Source organism: Typopeltis vanoorti, chromosome 19 (assembly GCF_054136105.1).
Source record: "Typopeltis vanoorti isolate ZY-2024b chromosome 19, IOZ_Tvanoo_1.0, whole genome shotgun sequence".
In the NCBI taxonomy this organism is placed as follows: Eukaryota; Metazoa; Arthropoda; class Arachnida; order Uropygi; family Thelyphonidae; genus Typopeltis; species Typopeltis vanoorti.
The window spans coordinates 110,941,328-110,960,397 of record NC_143567.1 but is presented as its reverse complement, the minus strand read 5'-3'; the positions used below and the strand labels follow the sequence as shown (position 1 = coordinate 110,960,397).

At 36.1% G+C, this 19,070-nt stretch overlaps 1 protein-coding gene across 5 annotated transcripts in view; it reads right to left on the bottom strand.

Annotated features, from left to right (window-relative positions):
- Positions 1–19,070, bottom strand: part of LOC150096442 (heterogeneous nuclear ribonucleoprotein R-like) — a 230,302-nt gene that overhangs the window by 198,799 nt on the left and 12,433 nt on the right. For all 5 annotated transcript variants that reach the window (XM_090409476.1, XM_090409475.1, XM_090409478.1 and 2 more), the window contains exon 2: positions 5,139–5,311. In XM_090409476.1, the coding sequence (XP_090265602.1) occupies positions 5,139–5,310 (172 nt within the window). In that variant the 5' untranslated portion in view covers position 5,311. The remainder of the gene's footprint in view (positions 1–5,138; positions 5,312–19,070) is intronic.

Sequence of the window (19,070 nt, the reverse complement as noted above, 5' to 3'; positions counted from 1 at the left end):
AGACGACAGAAATATAAGATCTGATAATGTTGGAGTCTTGACAAGTAACAGACTGATTTGGAGGAAAATTGTAGATATGAAGTTAGTAATGACTGGTAATTAATTTACGGAATTAACAACGCATATAAAGTAAATTAATTAAAGATAACTTTAATGAATCACTTCTATATTTCGGCAATGTCACATTGCCATCTTCAGGAACATAAAGATATGGTATGTGCACTAAGGAACTAACAAAGCAAATGAGGAAGAAAGTAAGAAACTAATTTTGTTCCTAAAGTCCTAATGGTGCCCTCTTGCGGGCTAATTTGGTAGTCTTGGCAGTTGGGCTGAAGTTCTCATAATGAAAGTCTCCCAAATTTGGGGCAGTTTCATGCACCCAAATTTGTTGAGGTTAGGAACGTTTTTTAGAGCTGCTGAAGATTCTTTGAATAATCTTTCGTATTTAAACTTGCTGCGATGGATTATTTTTGTTTTCTTCCAACGAATTTTATGGTGGGTATCTAAGGCATGGTCTGCCAGCCCAGAGCGGCTGTACTGGTGAAACCGGATGTAGTCTTGGTTTTCTGAAATCCTGATATTTGTTGTTCTGCCTGTTTGGCCAAAGTAGGACAATTTGCAGCTGCAAGGGACCTGGTATACACCAGGTAGGTCTAGGGGAAGTGGTTGGTCTTTGGTAGAGCGGATAAGGGATGCCAACTTTTTATATAGTCTGTAACAGGAAGTAAGGTCATATTTTTTTGAGGATATTAGTTATTTTTTCAGATGTGCCCTGGATGTAGGGGATGGTGATAGACTTGGTGCAGTCTTTATTGTGGAGGGGGGGAGGGGGGTTGTGGTTTACAGGTTTTAGTATTTTTTGGATTTTTTTGGGGTTATAGCCATTGGCTAAGAAAGTGTTGAGGATGTGGTTTAGTTCCATAGTCAGGGCCTTGTCATCTGAGCAGATTAATTTTGCCCTGTTATATAGTGTTTTTATCACCCCATATTGTTGTGAGGGGGGGGGGGGGGTGAATTGCTGGTGAATGTATCTGCCAGTGTGGGTGAGTTTTCTGTAAACAGAGAAAACCAAAGATCCATCAAGCTGGCGGGTGATTTAAGTGTCTAGGAAGGGGAGGGTGTTGTTTTCCTCTTTTTCTAAGGTGAACTGGACTCTGGGATGTTGGTTGCTTACGTGTGTTAGGAAGGAGTGGAGTGTGTCTGAGCCATGTGGCCAAATGGCAAACACATCATCCACATAACGAAGCCAAATAGTGGGTTTTTGTGGGGCGGAGTTTAAGGCTTTCTCTTCAAATGTCTCCATAAAGAAATTGGCCAAGGGTGGGGAAAGTGGTGAACCCATGGCTGTCCCCTCTATCTGTTTGTAGAACTTTCCTTGCCAAACGAAATAGCCTGAGTTCATTGTGAACTGAAATAGGGCTGAGATATCGGGAGGAAACTTGGCTTGGATGAGCTCAAGGGTTTCTTTGAGTGGGACATTAGTGAATAGGGAGGAGACGTCAAAACTGACCATTATGTCAGTGTGTTGGAGTGTGAGGTTTTCTATACTGGCTTTAAAGTGGGCAGAGTTTTTTATATGTGATGGTGTGTTGCCAGTGTAGTGTGTGAGCGTTTTGGCTAAATGTTTGGCTAATTTATATGTGGGGGAATCAATGCCATCCACTATGGGATGCAATGGCACATTTTGTTTATGTATTTTTGGGAGTCCATATAATCGGGTGGGTCTAGAGTTATAAGGTTTAAGTTTGTTGGTGACTTCCACAGGACAAGAAGTGACTTTCTTAAGGAGTCTGTGGATAGTTCTAATCTGAGAGCTGGTCGGATTATATTCAATGGGGAGGTAAGTAGTACGGTCTCGTATTAAAGAATTTAGCTTACCTTTGTAGTCTTTTTGATTGAGTACCACAGTGGCGCTTCCCTTATCAGCTTTGGTGATTACTATTTTTTTGTTGTTTTTTAATTCTTGTAGGGCGGTATATTCGTTTTTGGATAAGTTGGATTTTGGAGGTTTGGCTTTAGTGAGAACACCGACTACATCCAGTCTCACGTTGTTGGCGATATGGTTAGGCAGGTTGCGAATTCCACGCTCTATTTGGATCATGATTTCTTCTTTGATCTATGGTCTATACTTCATGACATCTCATGCATATCAGCAAGAAAGGAATTCAAAAAATACGTAGTCGGCACGTGAAAAAATACGAAAACCTGACAAAGACTTCTACTTCTGTACCCCAGCCACCACTTAACACAGCAGTCAACCTCTCGTCGGCAGTTTTAAAGCCTGAAGCACTCACCGCATTTTCACGTGGTCACAATTTCGCCCTAGCTCCTAAAAGGATACCTGCTGAAGAAATTTCCATCAGATTGGCTCAAATCTACATTTATCACTATCCCAAAGAAACCCAAAGCGAATTCCTGTGGTGACTTCAGACTTATTAGTCTAATGAGCCAAACATTAAAAATATTTTTGAAAGTAATTCAGAATCGCATTTATAGAAAAAGTGAAGAAACTCTAAGTGAAACACAATTCGGCTTTTGGAATGGTTTTGGTACTAGAGAGGCCCTTTTCTGTACCCAAATATTGATACAAAAATGCATAGAAAAACAGAAATCTGTCTTGTCGTGTTTCATAGATTTTGAAAAAGCATTCGACAAAGTCAGACACACCAACTTAATAGAAATCCTTCAACAAATAAGGCTAGACGAACATGACATAAGACTAATAACAAATCTGTATTGGAATCAGTCAGTTACCGTTCAATTAGACAACATTACCACCAGTGATATTAACATCAAAAGAGGAGTGAGACAAAGATGTGTGCTCTCACCACTCCTGTTTAACATATATGCAGAGGTAATCTTTAAAAAAGCACTGGAAGAATGTCCAGAGGGAATCACAATAAATGGAAAGATTGTTAACAACCTACGATATGCAGATAACATTATGGATCTCCAAAAACTCATTGACAGAGTATACATAGAAAGCCAAAGAATGGGAATAAATATAAACATCAACAAGACAAAATACATGATCATCAGCAAACATCCAGCCTCATCAATGAAACTGACACTCAATGGGAAAAATATTGATCAAGTGTCAAAATATAAATATCTTGGTTGCTGGCTTAATGAACGGTGGGATCCAGAAATAGATATAAAGACAAGGATTGAAGTTGCACGGCATTCCTTCATGAAAATGAGAACACTATTCTGCAATAAAGACCTAAACATGGAAGTCAGATGCCGAATGCTGAAATGCTACGTGTGGTCTATTCTGCTCTATGGAGTTAAAACATGGACATTGAAGGCGACAACCATCAAGAAAATCGAAGCCTTTGAGATGTGGCTATACAGAAGAATGCTAAAGATATCATGGACAGAAAAAATTACCAATGAAGATGTCTTAAAATCCATTGGCAAAGCTAAACATCTTGTACAAATAATCAAGAAACGAAAAACATCATATCTTGGACACATCATGAGAAACAGCAAATACCAACTTCTACAAACTATTTTGGTAGGAAGAATTGATGGCAAAGGAACTAGAGGAAGAAAAAGAATATCATGGTTTGACAACATCAAGACGTGGACAGGAAAGAGCAGTGCACAACTGCTCAGATTAGCACACGAGCGCAGTTTGTTCGCCAAGATGGTTGCTGACCTTCAATAGAAGATAGCACAATAAGAAGAAGTGCTATGCTAAGTTCTGGTTTTTTGATTTTTCATTGTTCAGAAATCTAGGATTCAGGGTGGCGCAGTATAATAGAAATTTCCCTGAATCCGAAGAAAGAACCAGCACCAGCACTGAAACAAAGGAATTGCCATTGTCCATTGGTAATCTCTTTGTCTTCTACCCACGTGCAATATCCTTAAAGTTGTTAACGGCACAAAGTAATTGTTGAGACTGCATAAACTAAAGAGTTAATGAAGTATGATTAAGGTTCCAACAGAAAATGTTGAATTAAGGAATTAATAACGATATTAAATATTAAAAATAACACGAATTAAATATTATAAGCAAAGTAAGAAGAAATATAAGGAAAGTGAGGACATAACAATTCTCAGCCAGTCAGGCGATTGATCTGGTGCTACATGTCGTATCATGGTGTTGGTCACTTGCATTTCACAAAAGATTCAGTGAATTCACAAGTGTACCAGAAAATTTTAGAATTGCTGCCTACTATCAGAGACCACTTTATCATAACGACGAACTGCATCTTTCAGGATGACTCTGCTCCTGTTATAGGGCAAAAAGTGTAAGTAATGCTATTATAATCCTAAAATGTGCCAGACGAATTGAGTTTAATATTAAAAAAGCTGTAGTTTTTGTTGTAGGTTAATAAATGGCTCAATGAACACGCGATTTAGTGACTACCGTGGCCAGAAAGCAGCCCCAGATCTCAACCCCATTGAGAATTTGTAGTACCAAATGGAGAACCGAAATATACAAAAAAGCTGAAAACACTTTGGGAGCTCCAAGAAGCCATTATAAGAGTAGAAAACCAGGAATAAGTTGCATCCGTCAGGAAATTTTGAAACCCTTTTTTTTTTTTTTTTTTCCCAGTGAAAATATTACAGCCCACTCCATTATGAAATATTTGCAAATTTCTACAAGTTTGTTGTCATTTCCTAATCATGTCACATCTTGTACTAAAAAGAACCAAAAATAAAAATGTTACATTACCTTCTTCCTTATTTGTGACAATTATTGTGTTATTATCCCTTTTCAAATAGGCATTCAAATTTAATTACCAAAAAAACATGGTTACAGCAGTTGATGTGGTTTCTATGAACATGAGTGTATATGATATATTAAATATAAATATTATAAAAATATCACTACTGATTTTATATGTAAATAAAATTTTATTTATATATTTGTCAGCTATTGCAAAATATAAAAAAAGTACACAATGTGAATTTTCATAACTTATTTTTAAAATCTTACTTTCATTTAAGTCCTGCAAACCAAACCATTTCAAAAAATACGTGGAAATATGAAATACACTATTTCTTTATTAAACAACCAAGTTAAAAAATAAAAAGAAAAAATTATTCACAAACATAACTGAATTTTATCACAAATGGTTACTGTCAGTGATAGTAAGACATGAGTGTGGTAAAAAAAAAAACATCACCTGTACTGAAGATTTCCTCTAATTTTTTTACAACTTTTTCAGCTAGACCATAATCTTCTAGAGATTTATTATTTGTTGCTACATCATCCGATTCATCCATGGGTTCAACATCATCTTTTTTTTCTTCTGCCATTTCTTGATCATTTAGATGCTCTCCATTTCCTTCTGCCATTCTGAAAAATCAACAATGCTGATTTTTTTTTTTTCTCCCAGATAACAGAACTCAGAGTATGAATATACATTAGTGTATAACCTACTGTGTGACCACAGAAACGAGAGCCATCGCTGGCAGATTGCCAAAAAGAGTTGATTCATGTTGCAAGAGAGAAAGGAATAAGGTGATGTACGAATTCATCTCAACACGCAAATCATGTGCTTTATTCATAAAATTTTCCAATTGTTGTACAAGCAAAATAGTTACCACTTTAAAAACTAGAATTTTCATAAAAGAAAAGCTAATTTTCCGACGTATGATAATAAACACTCATCCCACGAAACACATTGATTACCCTATTATCGGAATGGATTCACAATCTTCTGCCATGCGCAGAAGTGCCGAGGTGTCTCGTATCTGTGGTCGCACAGTATCTGAGTGCATTATAAAGCTGAGAAAAGTAATATATTATTTAATATTTATATATTAAATCATTTTTTAGGATTGTTACATAATAAACATCTAAGAACATCTTCAGAATACACTTTTTTTTTTTTATGGCAGTGTTTGATTTTATAAAAAAAACTCACCCAACTGAAGATGATGTTCTCATTCACTATACAGAAGAAAAGATTCAATATTCTTAAAACTAAAAATGAGAAGTTCCAAGCATGATACAATGTTCCATTCCTGAACTTTCTTCATAGAGAAACCTAAGGTTTTTCAATGACCTGGGCTCGGACTCACAAAGTTTGAATTTTTATAACTCAACTCATTTCAAAAATACAAAAAATAAATCCAAATTTTGTATAGGCTAATGTTCACACAAAAATTGAATTCCACTTATTTTTACCACTTATACTTCTTGTTTACTTTTACCAATTATACTGTTTATCATTATATTTACAATTCTAACACTAAATATGTTGAATTTATATTAAAATATCTAACCATATTTTACGTTATATTTTGACATGTACATGATTAATAATTAAAAAAATTTCATGGTCCACGACTAATTCAGTTAATAAAAACTTAAGTTAACAAACCTAATAAAGTAAACATATATGTACGTTTTGTTCAGGTGTTTAGCATAGCTGAGAACATGTTAGTTTTATAAAGAAGTGCATTTCTATTTTAAGTCGAAAAATTTCTTGCTTTACAAAGTTCAAATGGGTTAAGAAAAAAATACACAGAACAAATAAACATGCCACTGTTTTGTAGAAGGATACTGAAATACAAGAAGGTAATGCTTCTAAACAAATCAAAACTGTTATCAGGTATTTTATAAAAAAAACATTTAGAAATGAAGTTTTATTTGAGAAGGCATAACAAGGTCAGTCTATAAGCTTCTTAAGGATGAAAAAGATGTGATGAGGTTAATTTAGTTTTTATGAGAAGATGAAAACAAAATGGAGTCATTTAATATTAATCTGCATGGAAATAATAGCAAAATTTACAATCTTGATTTGATATGAATTTATAATTTGTGTTCAGCATCTCAAATGACAGAAATAGTCAGAAACCATTTTAGCACTTTCATTAGCAATTTTGAGAACTATATAGTTGTATCAACAGGTGACAGTAATAGCATCAATTATGGCTGTAAATCTCCAGTTTATCATTTATACATTAATCATACAATACATTTAGCTATTTGGGAAGTTCTGTATCAGGAAAGGCAACTTTCGATGCATATGAAAATGAAGGCTTCAATTCGGCGACATATAAACTTATTTAAGTTAAGGGGTATTACATCCCATATTGTTTCATAGTCAAATAAGTTTATATGCCACCGAATTGAAGCCTTCGGCTCTTCATATAATTAATAATTTATTAGGACACCTTCTTGGCAATTCTCATAGTAGGGTATGTAAGTTCTGTTCGCTACAAACTTGGTATTTCTAGGTCTACCTACTCACTGATGAGACCTCAATAAAGGTCGAAACCGGTCTGGGTAGTGACCTTCTCTCACTCATAATGTAGAACAGTAATACAGCTCCTAGGAGCTGGGTTTCACATTATGGGGAAATATCAAGAATAGTGATTGGACTTGCTCCACCCTTACCATGAGTTGCCTCAGTGTTGCACTACCTTTAGGGTCAGTTGTAACACTATCCAGGTATTTGCTAACGCTTGGACTCACCGAACTTTATATATTTACTATATTCGGCATGAAACTCTTTGAGTTTCTTATTCAGCTATGAAACAATATGGGATGTAATATCCCTTAACTTAAATAAGCTTTGGTAATTATTTAGAGGATGATTTCTCAAATGATGAGGAAAAAGAATGTGAATGGGCAAAGTTTCATGATTTAAATGAAAATATTCAAAATGTTCAAGATGTAGTTAAGTATTTTACCACTTTAAACGCACACAAGCCTTCGGCAACAAACGATAAAATGTGAATTGGGACATGAGGTAGAATTAATTATGGATGTTAAGGCATGCTGGAATTCACTGCTTATTATAGTTTCAACATAAGGCTACTTAAGAATAATGGATTTAGATTTAGCAGTTAACATCATGCTAACAAACCTGAGGTGAATTCAAGATGACTCAGGCCAAGAATTATCTTAAAATGTAAACTTGTATAAAAGAGCAGATTTACTACTAAAAATTTCTTCAATTTTCAACAGAAGCATTTTCCAATGAAAACCAAGAAGATTCTGATGAAAATATTGTTAAGGCTAATGATGAACAAATCAGTGAAAGAAATAAAGCAAATTTTAGAAGGTGCAAAAATTCTGTAGTGTTTCCACTCTAGATAAGCTCTAAGTTGAAAGAACCAAAATTTGCCCTATTAAAAAAATATAAAGAAAAGAACAGAAAACTTGGACAAAATATGATTCAGCCAACTAATTGAAAAATATTTTCAGTTGCAAAAATGTTTCCACAAAATTTCATTAAAAAATAAATTGGTTTTTCTTAAATTTTATTTCTGAATAAAATGAAATGTAATTTCATTTTATTCAGAAATAAAATGAAAGAAAGAACTAAAACTAAAGCAGAATTAAAAATGTAATTAAAATGTTTTTTATACTCCACATCACTAATGAAATTACTGAAGAAATCTATTCTCCATGCAAAAATTAAAAAAAAAAAAAAATAAAAACCACAAACAGAGATTATCAAGATAATCTAGAAATCAGTATAACTGTCAAGGATAATTCTGGGTCTCATTAAATTTTTGTGTGCCATTTAAGTAAAATGGGAGTTTTTATTTATACATATTTTTTTTTTAAATGGAGTGTGATCAAAAACATGTATGGTTAAGTAAAGCAGAGCATAGTAAAATAGTGTGAATTAAAATTTCACAATTTAAAATTTATTAACAAACAGGAAATAAATCTAATTATTATTATTATACAGCATCTCCATAGAGTCCAGACTCATCATGAAGAAACTCACAAACTATTATACACAGAAAACTAATTATACCTCTCCTTAAACTTATACACAGTCAGGGAACTGTGAATAAGTATTCACACTCTACATGAAAAAAATCTGGCCCACACAAACACACACCCCTAGTAACTACACTCTTAAACAACTTCCACAGATAGCCCCTAGTTCTCTATCATATATTGAAAAATTTTCTATGCACCAATTTTATAAACACTCTTTAATATCTTAAAAATTTCTATCAAGCCCTCGTTTCCATTTATAAACTTAACTTTGTAATCCACAAACTTTTGGATTAATGGTGATAAATCACCATTGGCATATTAAGTTGTTCAAACAAATTGAAGGAACAGCAATGGACGGTCAGGGCCTATCTCACCAGCTTTATCTGACTGCCTAATAGAGCATCTAGAAAATCAACTTGGACACTATGCAGGCTGCATAGAAGGAATGGATGCGAGTTTTTGGATGTGTGGAGCGAGTTTGAGGTAAGATTGGATTTGTATAAGAGGGACTGCCTACACCTAAATGCATGAGGAATCTTGAAAAACTAATAACTGGTATGAGACCTAACACAGAGAATCAGACAAACTAAATTATAAAGGGAGGAATGGTGAGAATGCGAGTGTAAGAGCGACAATGTTATATAACTGTGTTAATGACTGCAATTGGCTTTATCATGGAAATGTTGACATGGAGATAATGATTTCGACTTCGTGTTTGTCAGGTTCGGCCCAATCAAACATTTGCAAAGCTGTCTACATGTATAAGGCACTAGAGAAGAACAGAGATCTGCAAGTTGTCCAAACTGTGTCATGCAGACTGCAGACAAGAGTATACAAAAGAACATGCAGGTAGATTATTATGTCTGTACACAGAAACAAAGGGATAGAGTATGTTGCCTTTACCAATATGTTGGAACCTTAGATTGTAGGCATTAGTGAGACCTGGCTATCAGAATTAGACATACTAACTGGTATCGAGTGTAAAGGGAACAGTATTTTTAAGAAGGATACAGAGGAAGGACTGCTAATGATATCAGATGACTTGAATCCAGTTAGAGTTGAGACCTATGATTGTAGTACTACTACTAATAGTATTTCATCTGGCATGAGGTGGAATCTAACAAGATCAATTACATAGTGGGGGTGTTGTTACAGACCTGGTGGAATGGTTGCTAGAGATGAAGAAAAGCATCACCAAATAGAAAAGATGAGCACGAAAAGAGTAATCATAATGGGAGACTTTAATTATCCAAATATTGATTGGGTAGCAGTAGCATCTCATGACATGAATGAAATGAATTTGTTGAGCTGTCAGGACAACCTCCTCAAGCAGCATGTGACTGAAGGAACTTGAGGTCAAAGAGTGTTAGATTTGATTATAGTGCCAGGGGGCACTTCAGTTAAAGACGTAGCTATTCTGCCTCTGGTTCGTGACAGTGATCATACAGTACTCACTTGGGAAGAGACTAAGTTTATGAATGTTCCATTTAGAAAAGGTTACATGTTGAACTACAAATCAAGAAATCATGACCAACTGAGATGTATACTGAGTTCAGTGGAATGGGATTGGTTGCTGGATGGGACAAATATTGACAGCGCATGGGAAGCATTTAAAAAATAGTTAAATGATGCAATATTAGAATGTGTCCCGAAAGTTCAAAGAATAAATAGGAAGGAATCAAATGGATGTATAATCTTATTAAGCAAGAGATTCATAAGAAAAAGGATGATGTGAAAGGAATAGTGTGCATAAGGATAATGTCTGTTATGAAAATTATAAGCAGAAGGTTAGAATAGTCAACAACTGTTGTATGGAAAACAAAGTCCGTGTATGAAAAGAAACTGGCTCTGCATGCTAAAGACAACCCACAAGAATTCTATAGATATGCTGCAAGTTAAAGAAATTCCGTTGTGGTAATTCCGTTGCATGCAAGGGTGGTTCCAACTATCAACCAATTAGTATCTCAGGAGTGATGGTGAAGATTTTGGAAAATTTGGTTAGGGTTGCAATCAGAAATGAGTTGACAGTGAATCTCTACTTTGCAATGAGCAATAGTCTGTGTTTCCCTTCATGCTGCTGTGCCTGTGTGCATGTGCCTATGTGCTTAATTTTTCTTTCTGCCATGATTTTAGTAACCAAGATGCCTAGGTGACTAAATGAAATACTGAGTAATAATGTAATTATTATTATTATTATTCAGGCCTTGTGGGAGGACCATAATACCACTCCTTGACCATTTGTACTCTCACCACTATCAGGCAATGCATTCCATGGTTCAACCACCCTCCATGCAAAGAAACCAACCCTCATCCTCTTGCTCACAACTTCCTTTCATAGCTTCCATGGATGGCCCCTTGTCCTCATTCCTTCCCTCTGTTCAACCAAGTGAAAGAACTTCCCAGTGTCAAATAACCACCTATAACCCCTATAACCACCTCTCAACAGTTTAAACCCACAATCATCTGGGTTACTTTCACCACTTTTGCAATATGGTCCCTGAATTTCATGAATTTCTATCAATCATCACCCCAAGATCCCTTGCCTCCCCATACCTCCTCCAGTTGAGTATGCAACTCCATTGATGTATCCCAAGACTTTACACATTTTACTGCATTAAAATGACACCCACATTCATTTGCCCTATATCCAGTTTATTCAAATCCTATTGCAAGGCTACCACATCGCACTATTACTAATAACACTTCCCAGCTTCACATCATCTGCAAACTGATATAAAGGTTAAACAATATAGGTCCGAGTACTGAGCCCCATGAGATCCCACTTATAACCTTCTGCCTCCTTGATACTGCCCCCATACACAATTCTGATACCTATCAGAGAGCCAATCTTGAATCCTGTTCACTAACCTGACATCTAAACCCATGTGCTGTACCCTGCCACATGCCTTTGTAAAATCCAAAAAATGCCAGAATATGCATTTCCCTCATCAACCACTCTTGTCACTTTATTATAAAAGGCAATCATATTACTAAAACAAGAACAACCCTTAACAAATCCATGCTGACTCTCACAGATAACACTACCCTCATCTGCCCAAAGCTGTATATGGTCTCTCACTAATTTCTCCAAGATATTAATAACTACTGATGAAACACAAACTGGTGTATAATTTGACATTTCCAGTCTGCTACTACCCTTATGCAATGGCACTATCTTACCCTCCTTCCACACCTTGGGTATCTTTTCCTTGACCAGACTATCATTGAAGAGCAAGGTCAACAGAGCTGTTAGTTCTTCAGCAGATTCTCTCAAAATCCATGGTGTCCCATTCAGTCCCACTGCTTTATTGGCATCCAGATTACTCAGTATTTGAAACACACACTCCTCTTGCACTTCTAAACCCCAAAGCTTCCCTATCTCTCTAGTATTAAAACCTATTTCTCCAGGATGAAATACCCCAATAAAGTGTTCATTGAACAACTCCACTTTGCATCAGTCACTCTATTCCCATTTTTATCCAACGTCATTCTTCCACAATCATCTCTCCTCCTACTGACCACTAGCTAAAAAATCCCTTTGGATTTTCTTTGGATCTCAGGGCCCATCTCTTCTTGTATTCCAGTTTTGCCTTCCTTACAATACTAGTCACTCTCCTGGCATGAGTCATTCTTCATGCATCTGCTCTCCAGCCCTCTCCACTTCCATAACCTCTTTTTAACCTGCAGTTCCTGTTTGATATTGTCATCCACTTTACACCAAATTGTATCCTCTTCTTCAATCGTGATATACAGCTTACTATTGCTTCTAATAAATATTCCTTCATTATTTTCCAAGCACTAATGATATCTTGCCCTTCCAATTCCTCCCTCCATGGAATTGCCCCAAGTTGACATCTGAGACTATTATAATCACTTGACTCATAAGTCCATATACATTCCTCTCTCTTTGATACAAGTCAAAACCCACATGGTCACTCTCTCCAACTGGGGACAGAGATGCCATCTCAGTTATTATCAGCTCTTCTGATTTTATGACCAAATCCAAAACTCTTAAACCTCATGTTCCTTCTACTAGATGTTGCCTTAGACATTTTTCCCTCAAGAATTCTAGATACTCCATTCCTTTATTACTACATGCACTTTCCTCTTCCCAATTTATACTGCTGTGGTTAAAACTCCCATAACAATCATTCTTCTTGCACTTGCCAAGCTCAACTGCCTAAGCATCTCTTGCTCCTCGCCCGCTATGCTTCCTGGCTTGTAGAAACACCCCACTAAATATCCTGCCTTGCCCACCTCAACTTCACACCATATGATTTCAAAACCATTAGTGCCATTGCCCTCCATCCTGTACTCTGAGAGGACATGTCATAAGTAATTAGCTAAATTAGCTAGATGTGGATTATATCCACATATCTAGAAGTTTTGATATAGCTTCACTCTTCACAAATACCTCTCTATCTGATAGAACTGAATTAATTCATGATTTTCACCAACATATTGTAAATAATTCGGGATACTTCAGTTGTCAGAATAAATTATACAAGCAGCTAGAAGTTCTAGCTAATTACTTTATGGAACATTTTGAACATATTCACAATGTTTTTTCACCTAAACAATTGATTTGGTACAGTTATGCTGATGATGTTTTTACTGTATAGAACTCCTCTTTGTCTGATTTTCATGAATTTTGAAAAAATTAATTCAGTAAACCCAAGAATCAAATTGACCATAAAAGTAGAAAATAACAATCTTAATTTTCTGGATGTTCTCATTCCATTTCAACTAAATGGCAGTCTACAGTTCTCAGTATATAGAAAACCAATTCATACTGGCAAATACACTAATTCTAACTTGCATCACCCTTGTCAGAAATACGACGGAATCAAATCTCTAGTCGATAGAGCTCATAAAATATGTTCAACAGATTCTCTTCTAAATGAAGATCTGTTTACTATCACAGTAACCTTCAATAGTTGTAATACAACTATTGAAGGTTACTGTGATATTTGAAAATTTCTCTTCTGTGTGTTAGAGGACTTGCACAAAAAATAGTAAGACTTCTTCACCAGATTGACCTACATCCTCTTTCTGCCCAGTTCATTAACTAAATACCTTCCTTATATCTCCAAAAGACAAATAATTTCATCATTCTTATTCTGGAGTTTACAGAATCTCCTATTCTTTTTTTAAGCAGAAGTTTAAGTAGAAGTCAATGCTCTCACTCCCACATTTCCTCTACTGGTTCCTTCCATCTCTAAGCATATGATTGGTGTGGTATTAACAAAAGACTGCGTGGATATGAACAGACTGGTCATTCTGGAGAAATTTGTCTAGAAGAATATCAAGAAAATATATTTCACTTAGAGCCCAATAAATCTGGTTTAGCAAGTCAACCCTTATCTACAAAACATCAAATTCAGTGGAATATCGTATTTACTCAAATATAACTCTCACTATTTTCCCCAAAATTAAAGTTAAAATATCGTCGTGAAATATATGAACTTTCGGATACTTAAGTTTTTCAGGAAAAAATGAAATTGACATTTATAATTAAATCCTCAGTATTCATTATCATTTATAATTGCTCACATTATTTATAAAAGAATGCATTTAAATTTTAATTATGATGTTATTTACACAATCAGCCGCTCACCTTCATCACGATACATTTGAATTTTTTAGTGACAATGTTTCTGTAATTAAACTAATTATTTCTGATGAATTCATGTCCCAAACTCTTAAAATGGGTGCTTAAGGGGTCAAAGCTGTATAACTGAGAGGAGACCTCCACATAGCCTTTAAAGGAATGCGGAGAACCGACCAGGGCTTCTGACCTAATGTCCAATCCTCACCTTCTCGTGGTGCACCCTGTTGGGTATCTACTTTGATACTGAATGAACGAGGATGGGCTGGCAATTTGGGATTTAGCCAACCAAATTGTATTCTTATTGGTTAAACCAAAATACAAAACAAAAAAAAATGATGGTACAACTCTTAAAATCCAGTTGCACAACAGTTCAAACAGAAGTCAATGCTCTTACTCCCACATTTCCTCTACTGGTTCCTTCCATCTCTATGCATATGATTGGTGTGGTATTAACAAAAGATCACGCGACTCAATGAAAAAGGCAAACCAACGATTGTTGAGTTAAAATGCTGATTCTCTTCAATCGAATTCCAAATTATCTGAAACTGCCATAACAACATTCACTACCTATTCCTTAAAGTTTTAAACTTTTTTTGCGAATTATATGCGAAACTTTTTAATTTCTTCATTCATAAAGTAAAATCAGGGGTACAAGATATATGCGAGGGCGAGTTATATTCAAGTAAATATGGGAATACCAAAATTCTACACAAAAGCTATTTTCTTCTGAAAAAATTAAAGAGAAAGCTGTGATGCACGCATTCACAATTCTAACCTTAAGGACTGCCTCAAACTATCTCAATTTTGGGAAGTTATCCTAACTAATATTTGCCTTTAATATGTTTTATGAATTATTGTTATTATTGTTGTTGTTACGGGCAACTCAAAGGAGTCCTTAGACTCATCGAGGGAGGCCCAACATCATGTCGAGAACAAATATTCAACATTCACACAGTATCTATCATACTTCACCTTGAACTCATTTACAGTCATGGTACCCACAACAGACTTCGGCAGCTTATTCCACCCATTTTCCACTCTCCAAGTAAAAAACCTAGCTCTAACACCCTTGCTAACCACACTCTTAACAAGCTTCCATGGATGGGCCCTAGTCCTCCCACGACCAGTCCTATTCTCAAAAATATCTTCTGAATTAATCTTATAGAAACCCTTCAGTAATTTTAATGTCTCAATCATATCACCCCTTTTCCACCCATCAACTAATTTCTGCAACCCACAAATCTTCAACCTGTTCTCATATGGTTCATTCCATAGACCCGCTATTATCTTGGTCACTCGTCTCTGAATCCTCTCCACCTCTTCCCCATCAAGAAACGCTGGCACACAGTAGTCTAAATGGGTTCTTATCAAGGCTCGATACAGAGGAACAATAACCTGTTTGTCTCTGCTCGTTAAAGTGTTTTTCAGCAACCAAGTGATTTGATGAGCTGTTTTTGCCACTTTTGCGATGTGTCCTCTAAACTTCAACTCCCTATCCACCAATACTCCCAAATCCCTAGCCTCTTCAATCTCCTGGAGTACAGTTCCACCAATGTGATATACTGCTGCTAATCTTTTCACCCCAAAATGCATAACCTTACATTTTTCCACATTAAATTGACATCCATTCTCATTAGCCCAGTACTCGAAACTATCCAAATCATCCTGCAAAATTATGACATCCTGAGCATTCACTATTGCTCTACCCAACTTTGCATCATCTGCAAACAGATGCACAGTTCCTCTCAGATCCTTTCCTATACCATTAATGAACAAATTAAACAGTAGTGGTCCAAAAACAGAACACTGTGGCACACCACTACTCACAGGCCGTCTTTTCGACTCTACTCCTGAATAAACCACTCTCTGATATCTCTCCTTTAACCATCTTCCTATCCATCTCACCAACCCTATATCCATCCCCATATGCTACAGTTTACTGATTAGAATTCCATGTGGTATTCCATCAAAGGTGTTAGCAAGGTCCACTAGAATCACTGTAAACCCGTTACCCTTATCCAGTTCAGCCGTCACTGTGTTATAGAACGTGAGCAAGTTACTGAGGCATGATCTACCCTTCACAAAACCATGCTGTCCCCGATACAGTATCCCATTTTCATCTATCCAATCTTTTATTTTCCTTTTGACTATTTTCTCAAAGACCTTGACTACAATTCCTGACATGCATGTCACCACCTGGATGATATACTCTTGCAAAGTGCTCGCTCAGTAATTCTACTATATCAACTGATTCGGTTAGCTCTCTACCATCGGTATACTTTAAAATCAATCTGTCATATACATTTTTTCTTTTGCTTGCAACATATCGAAAAAACTGTTTGGGATTCTCTTTAGCCTGCATGGCTAATGTTCTTTCATAATCCGCTTTTGCTTTTCTTACCACACTTGTCACCCTTCTGGCATGGGCTTTATATAGTTTATGTGCTTGCAGGTCACCTTTTTACTTAAATTCACGCCACAGTTGTTTCTTTTTTTGCAGCTCAAGCTTAATAGTATTATTCATCCATTTAACCCCTACTTGATTTATTACTCGGACACTAGGTATACAATCAGCCATTGCCTCCTGCACACTTTTTAACTGCCTCCCACGCACTATCAACATCCAGCCATGGTAGGTTTACACGCATTGGCACTGAACCAATCAAACTCCTAAGCTTGTCATACTTACCAACCCCGATAATTCCACATGTACCATCTTAATTGTAAATTCGGCACCTTTAGCCACCTCCCAAGTCAAGACCCTATCATCACTCTCACCAATTGGTGGCAATGTGATCATATTCATTACTGTCAAATCCTCTGATGCAATTACTAGGTCAAGCACTCTCTGACCCCTAACATTTTCCATTACATGCTGTCGCAGATAGTTATCCCTTAATAACTGCATAAAATCCAATTCCTTCCTCCCATATGTCCTCTCCTCCTTCCAATCAATGTTATCATAGTTTAAATCTCCCATAATAATTACCCTCCTTCCACTCATTTCTTCTATGCTTATGCATACTATTTCTGCCATCTATTCCATCACCTGGTCTATAGCAGCACCCAATTGTATATTTTGTTCTGCTAGCTTCAATTTCACACCAAATGTGCTCTTTTCTCTATCATGCAATTCAACTTCTATTATCTTTGGCTGCAGCTCATAAGGCTATCATCAATAATACTCCTTCCCCCAATTTTATTCCTCCTGTCACTCCTGAACACACTATATCCCTCACATTCAATCCCACTAACTATATCATCTTCACTCAGTATTTTTCACTAATGCCAATAACCTGTGGTCTGGAAGTGCCAACCAAGGCCAAAAATTCTTCCTTCTTGTTCCTAATACTCCTAGCATTAGTATACATAAATTGCAGACGCCCATTAGTCCCATCCCTACCTTGATGCCTTATACTAACTATCCTATTCTGATTTGTCAATCTTCTTATTCGCTCGAGCATATTATACTCATCCATACACTCAGCTGCCTCTCTAAAGTCTTCATATCTACCCCCCCCCCACTTAATAAATCTAGTTTCCCTGATTCTGCACATCCACTTCATTCAACAACACTTTTTCAAGTCTTCTTCACCAAATCCATTCAAATGCAAACCATCCATCTTATATAGATCCTTTCGCCCATCGAACTCACTCCACAAATTTCACACCACTCATCCTGCATAACTTGCGCATAAAGTAATTAGCAATTATGGCCCTCCTCCTAAACTCTTCACTGTCATACCGTGGCAACAGACTAACCATCCTAACTATCTCACTCTTCTCTTTTGCAACCTCAAACAATTCCTTGAGGTCCTCCATCATATCCATTTTATCTCCTTTCAAATCATTTGTACCATTTCTATCATTTCTTTCACCCTTTGCCTTGGCTCCCTAATAGACTCAATACATACTTTATAATTACATTATAATTGTTTAAATTTAATTTTTGGAAAATTTGGAGAGAAGAGCAAAGCTAATAATAATGGCAAATATCTGTTGGGATTTCTGCTCAGGACAGACTGGTTATTACTAACACCATGTTCCAACATAAAAATGTGCACAAATTCACATGGAGAGAAGAGGCAAGGAATAAGAAAAGTCTCATTGACTATGTTATTGTTGATAGTGATGTTTTCTCCCTGGTGCAGGACACCAGAGTGTACAGAGGATTTGAAATTGGAAGTGATCACTATTTAGTCTTGAGCAGGATAAAATTGAATTTCATATTGAAAAGAATAACATGTAAGAAAGTTTTAAAGCGAATAAAAGTTGAGCAGCTCTCAAATGTGAACTGTAGACTAAAATACAGAAAGATTATTGAAAAAAAAATGAAAGAGTTTGAGAACAGGAAGCAAACCTTGGAGATTCAGTGGCAAACTCTAAAGAAAACATTGACTGATTCTTCCAGAGAGGCATGTGGTGAGGTTGTCTGCAAGGATAAAAAAATCAGAACTCCCTGGTGGACACAGGAAGTTAAAGAGGCAGTGAAGGAAAAGAAGAAAGCATATTAAAAGTTCCTGGCAAATAAGTCAGCTTTTGCTCTTAGAGAATACAGAGACAAATGTAAGATAGCAAAACACTGTGTAAAACTAGCTAAACAAAAGTCATGGGAGGACTTTGGCAAGAATATAGAAAATAAATATCAAGAAGGTGGCAAAATAGTCTGGAGGTTGTTGAAGAAGCTTAGGAATGGAGAAAAGAGTGCTGTAAAAGGAGTTAGAGATGATAAAGATGACATCAAAACGGAAGAAA